This window comes from Lepisma saccharinum, chromosome 22 (genome assembly GCF_977018435.1).
Source record: "Lepisma saccharinum chromosome 22, izLepSacc3.1, whole genome shotgun sequence".
Lineage (NCBI taxonomy): Eukaryota > Metazoa > Arthropoda > Insecta > Zygentoma > Lepismatidae > Lepisma > Lepisma saccharinum.
In genome coordinates this window covers 30,130,008-30,136,597 of record NC_139250.1, presented here as the reverse complement: position 1 = coordinate 30,136,597, position 6,590 = coordinate 30,130,008, and the positions used below count along the sequence as shown (strand labels likewise).

The 6,590-nt window shown below is 36.1% G+C and overlaps 1 protein-coding gene across 1 annotated transcript; it reads left to right on the top strand.

Moving 5' to 3' along the window:
• The first annotated feature begins 555 nt into the window (after positions 1 to 555).
• On the top strand, positions 556 to 1,095 carry LOC146004798 (uncharacterized). Its single transcript, XM_083143822.1, has one exon. It carries the CDS (start codon positions 556 to 558, stop codon positions 1,093 to 1,095), a length of 540 nt encoding a protein of 179 aa, XP_082999948.1.
• The last annotated feature ends 5,495 nt before the right edge of the window (positions 1,096 to 6,590 follow it).

Below are 6,590 nucleotides of genomic sequence, written 5' to 3'. Positions count from 1 at the left end.
TTTTTTCCTGATTAATAACTTTACCAAAATCTAGTATTGAATTGCAGACGTGCCAGATTAATATTATATGAACTACTTGGAAGACATTGGGGGAGGGATGAAGTGGGGGAAGACGCCCAAGTCTTACGGCTCTTCCCTTAAATGTCCTACTGGTAACCGGTAACACTTTTAAAAATCCCACGCCACGCCACTGATTAAGTGTATTCATTATTATTAGCCTAATGAATCAGATTATCAAACAATGTAAACTAAGAACTGAGAGATACAAAGTAGGAAACCGAAAGATGAGACCAGTACAAGTACAATCATTTGTATATGCTGACGACATTGCCCTGGTTTGTGGCTAGGAATAGAGAGGAGTTACAGAAGGCGGTAATTGAATCGGCAAGTAAAATAGAAGACAAAGGAATGAGTATGAACATAGATAAGAGTAAAGTGATGGTGGTGACAAAAGAAAGATAAACTGCACCCCTAAATATACAGTGGAAGGAGAAGCAGCTGGAACAAGTAAATAGGTACACATACCTAGGAACAATCATAACGTCAGATGGAAGAATGGATGAAGAAGTGAATAATAGGGTACAAAAGGCAAACCAAGTGTACTATCAACTCAACAACACTTTAATTGGTAAAAAGGAAATAAGTGAACAAACGAAGATGATGATTTACAAGACAATCTACATTCCCACATTGCTGTATGGAACAGAGAGGTTAACATCATTACCAAAACAGAATAGCAGATTTCAAGCAGCAGAGATGAGATACCTACGAAAAGTAGTAGGAAAGACTAGAAGAGATAGAATTAGAAATACCACCATTAGAGACCAGTTACAGCAAAAACCACTATTGGAAACAATAGAGAGAAAGGCACTGCAATGGTTTGGACATGTTACAAGAATGGAGGAGGATCGCAAGCCTAGACAGGTGCTGGAGGCCAGACCAGAAGGCAAGAGGGGAAGAGGATCACCAAGAGTTCAATGGAAAGAGTATGTAGAAAAGATAGGAAAGAAGAAAGGGAAAACAATGCCGGAAGTCCGAAAACTAGCCTTGGACCGAAAAGTGTACAGGAAGTGGATGATGGAACCCAACGCTTAATGGCAGAAGGGGATGGAAAAGAAGAAGAACATTTATGGGTAATTTTAAAGAGGCGAGTCCATAAAGCAGGCACTAAGTCAAAACAAGAGTTGAAAACTGTTGTGCAAGCCAAGTGGAATGAAATAAGCTCTGAAACATGTCGGAAACTGATTAATTCTATGAAAAACAGGTGTCAAGCAGTAATTAAAGCCAAAGGATACGCATCAAAGTATTAGAACTGTCAGTCTATTTGCTGTGAATATACTTTTTTTTCTTTTATATTATTAAGTGTATGAATAGAAAAGTTGTACAAAAAATGGAATGTTTCTCTTTCAGTTTCATTTAATTTATTATTGTCATTGGTTATACAGAATTTGGTTAAGATTTTATTTTCCTAATGATAGTTATTGAAATGTAAAGAAACAATTTCAAAAGAGTGTATTTCCTTTCAGATATTAAAGCATTTTCTTTGAAAATCCATGTGTACGAATAAGAATGTTACATACTGTATTAACCTTTATGTATTAGTCTAATGAAGTCAGCTCGTTTAGCGCAACATGCATTTATTATGATGTAAATTTAAACTCGCCAATCAAAGATTACCAACGTTAATGAGCTAACCAAATTGTAATTAGATAATGGCTGAACATTTAAATGTGTATATTTTCCAAAATGTAAGAACTTTATCAACGTTAAAGAAATAATTGTTAACTCAAATGAATATGTAAACTTTCTTTGTAAATTACTCAAAACAAAACTATGTATTTTTCGAATATCTATCTGTTATAATTCTGAATATTGTATCAGGAAATTACCTAAAGGCCGGTGTTCGAGGCTGGAAATTTGAGTATAAATAGGATGTTTTTTGGCTTGGAAAGGAAGTCTGTGTCAGTCTAGGAAGAAGTTATATAGGTTCAAGCCTATAGGTGTATGCCGCTCTTCTGTAAAACCTGGACTGGCCAAGTAGGAACGGTTCCAACCTAGGAAGAAGTGATATAGGTTCAAGCCTATAGGTGTATGCCGCTCTTCTCAGGTGATAACTCCACGTCTAGGAAGAAGTTAAATAGGTTTAAGCCTATAGGTGTATGCCGCTCTTCTGTAAAACCTAGATTTGGGCCACCTTAGTGTTGACCTTCCAGTGAGTATTATTTTATCTACAAGAAGCTAATTTTCAAGTTCCAGTTACGAGTTATCTACCTACTCGTTGTAAGTGTTCAAATGGTTTAATAAACTTATCAAAAAACTTTACAAACCTTGGTTGGAGTCTTACTAAACCTACCTTGAGATAGGTTTCATTGTAGACCGTTAAAGAGTCTTCATGTCCACGGCTACTGGGGTAAAAGGTAAGAAGAGTTACCAGGAACGTAACAAGGGAACTGAATTAAGTAAACTTATGGGCAGATAGATGGCTGTGCAAGAACTCTTCCGAGGTGAATGGGTGATAGTGGGTGATATGCGGCGAACTGGGAAATTCCAACTCCGGAATGCTTATTAAAGAAGGAATAGAATATGTACAGTGTCTCTCAAAAGTTTTAGGACAACGACATTTTAAACTAGGCAACCCAATTTACGCAAGGTGTTGGTGGGTTGCGTGTAGAGTTAGGCTCAATTTCAGGGTTGCCACATGCACAATAGATATTTATGAAATACGCGAAAGAAATAAAAACAAGTATTATTGTATAAAATTATTTAAAATATCACTATTATATCTCACGTGACAAAATTATTTCTCAAAGAAAAAAAATAGGTTTTCTAGTATTTCGTCGATGATGAGTCTACAGAAAGGAAAAGAGGTGAGAGAAAACGAAAGGTGACAAAGGAGAGGAGAAAGATAAAGCGAAAGGAGAAGAGGAAAAGTAGAGGAGAGAAGAAAGAGAGGATAGACGAGGAGAGGAGATGTAGTGAGGAGAATGGAAAAAGATTCTAGGAGAGATGAGGAAAATGGAGCAAAGAAGAGAGAAGAGGAGACGAGAAGAGGGGAGTGGAGAGTAGAGTAAAGGAAAGAAAAATATAAGAACGAAAAGAAGAGAAGAGTCCAGTGGAGTCGGAAATCTAAGACAGGAGAGGAGATACGAGGAGTGGAGATGAGTGGGATGGAGATAAGATGCGAGAAAAATAGGGAAAGCGATACGAGATAAAAGCAGAGCAGAAGGAGTGGAAAGAAGAAGGAGAAGGGACTGAAGAGAAGAGGTAGTTGCAGAAAATATCGTCTTAGCGTCAAGAATTGATGCATTGGTCAAATTATCGACATGAAACATTCAATAACATTTTGAAAAGTATTGGAGAATATATTAGATCGGTTCGAAATGCCTTTTGGCTTAGTTCAGAGCAAGGTAAAATCTTCCATGTAAGATCTTTGATTTTAACTGCGATTATATCACTAAAAACATGAATGTAGTTTTAATATTTGTAAGAATTATCCAATTTTTGTCCACTTCTCGGTTCGTTGAAATGGAGATTTTGTAATTTATTATTTCCCCTCCCCCCATCGTTAATTCCAAACTGAATCATTCCGTTTCATACGGCGTAGACAATGAACACAATGGGATTGGTCTAAAACTTAACGAAAATTTTCTGCCACCGGAAGGGTTTGAACCTACGACCATCAGATTGACCGGCCTGAACGGTAAACACTACACTACAAGCTTTCGCTCCTGAAAGTAAGTAGAAGGAGCTGACCAATGTGAAATGTAGATGCAACTCTCCTCCTACATGTAGTGTGCAAACAATACTTGTTTATTACAAAGAAAACGAGGGTAGTACGACTCGGCGAAAACATTTAATGGAGAATTGCACATGATGAAAACTTTTCAATCGATATTTGCGGAGGTACGAGGTATCCTTTGCATTGAACTCGAGTGGGAAAAGGGGTAAAATTAGTATGTCCTGAATTGCCACAAATATAAATAGTCATTTCATTAATATTTGTCAATGTCTTTGAAGCAGTACACAATTATCGTTAGAGTATAATAATTCACTATCTTATATATAAAAATATCCCTTTGAACGTTTCTCAATTCATTTATTTCTTTATTTTTTTAAAAAAATCCATATGCAGAACAATGTAGCCACTATAGACTGCTATTACAAATAATGTTACCATATGTTATAATGTATAATAAAAGGAGAATTACAAAAAGAACACATCCTAAGGAGGATCGAACCATGGGACCGCTAGCAGCCCAATCGAGAACTCTAACCACTACACCACGCCTTTACCTTCGATTTAAACAACAATTTTTACGTATTCTGTCCCTCCAATATTGTAAATGTCGTGGGTATACATGTAGATGAACTTTTACTTTAATTTTTAATTGCTTTCTTGTAGTATAGCACATATCTTCGAGAAATAATTTTCAAAGTGATGAAGAAAAACGAGAATATTGGTAGTTAAGAAAATGCGAGTTATTTCTTCTAACTTATTATTGTGATTAGACATTATTAATGGAAAATATCTAGAGGCTTGAACATTGCAGGACGATATTCTTTTCCTGTGATACTGCAACAGACGAAATGCTTGTTTACTGACGCAAGTCTCGTGTTCAGAACAGTCTTATGAAATGTATTTGCTGTTGCGTAAGCTTACACGAAATAATTACTGCGTTTGCGAACTACCAAATCTGCGCAACGTTAGACGTAAACAGGCGGAAATTTTTATTCATAAAATCACTTCATATTTGACAGTATTAGTCAAGAGACACTCGTGGGACATTGTTTTAAGGTGCTGGAGTAAATCCTTCTTATTTCTCTTCCTCGAAGGACAACAACTTTTAAAGTAGAGCACCAGTCGTTTGTGACGGTCCTGTGGATCCTCACAATATAATTAATTATATGTTTATTGAAATTATTAATTTCATATTATACAAATCACTTTATATTAACGGTTCAAAAAATGTATAATTATTACTTTGTACAACGTTAATTATGTCTTATATTATTCATTGCACTATACGCTGTATAAACGAGATATTTGGAATTCTAACGTTCCTATAGCAACGAGAATCAATAGTCATTATGTGGTAATGTGTGTGACAAAAAAAAATGGAAATATAGGTAATAGTGAACTGCATATTGCTCAGTTATTTCACTAATAGAATAGACCTATAGAAGTTGTATCTTCACCTTCGCGTTTTAGTTTCAAATATTTATGAACGAAATGTAATCGTGCAAATGATTGACTTGTGAACGTCACAGTATAATTGGTGGTCCAGTATTGGGGAACGTTATCAGCACGATCTTGAGTGATGTGTTTTGCGTAAGTGTTAACTTACACCATTGTTCTCGTGAATCTAGTTTGTACATAAATTTATATTATGTACGCATCAAGTAATCCTTATAATCTGAGATCCAAAACAAGTCTTACAGCTAGATCTATCAATTGTGGTCATGAACCTGATGAATCACAAAATAAGAATGGTGCCATGAATATGGTGAAGTGCTGCAAAGATCCCGATAAGGAAAGGTTGGTAGCTTGTGAAAATTGTGGCCATTGGTATCATTTACAATGTTTGGGTTTGTCCGATAAGCATTGGGAGTTATACCAGTTAAATGAAAATTATTTCTGTACAGATTGTGATCCATCTTATGATCCGTACAGTATTGAAGCTTTTGTGCAATGGAAAAGAAGTCAAGAAAATGTTCAAGAAATTGATATTCGTCCTTCTGTGTTGGCAGAGACGTCAACGGGGCAAAGTAATGTTCTTTTCAAATGTTTGATCTGCTGGCAGAGTTAAGAAAAATCAGCGAGTCACAACAGATGGAATTTACAAAAATTAGGGAAACTCAAGATTCTATGAGGCAAACTCAAGATTCTATGAGGCAAACTCAAGAGTCTCAACAGCTTGAGTTTATAAAAATGAGGCAAACTCAAGATTCTATGAGGCAAACTCAAGAGTCTCAACAGCTTGAGTTTACAAAAATGAGGCAAACTCAAGATTCTATGAGGCAAACTCAAGAGTCTCAAGAGCTTGAGTTTACAAAAATGAGGCAAACTCAAGAGTCTCAACAGCTTGCGTTTACAAAAATGAGGCAAACTCAAGAGTCTCAACAGCTTGAGTTTACAAAAATCAGGGAATCTCAACAGGAAATTCAAAATTCACAGCAACTACTCAAGCTTGACTTCCACGAATTGAGTACATCGTTACGAAAGGAATTAGCTGAAGTTGCCGAGTCCTGCAAATTAGCAACACGTTCATTACATCAGGAAATGGAAAGAGAAGTGCAAGGACTAACAGAGAAAATCGAGGAAGTCAACACTACTTGTACAGAGAATTCTGATAAACTTGCTGGATTGAATGATCATATTACAGAATGCCAGAACAATGTTTCAGGGTTGTCTCGGCAAGTTCAAAGACTTGAAGCCGTTATGAGCAAGGACGAAATAACTAAGCGCGTGGAAGCATGTGAGGAAAATATTACTAAGTTAACATCTAATATTTCGACTAATGTTGAATCAAGTAATCCTGTACAAGTTTACAGTTCTCATGTGAATAGTAACTGTCAACCTGGTATTCCTG

Excerpts from the sequence above, each read along its gene's own strand:
- LOC146004798 (XM_083143822.1), top strand. The coding sequence starts at position 556 with ATGGATGAAGAAGTGAATAATAGGGTACAAAAGGCAAACCAAGTGTAC.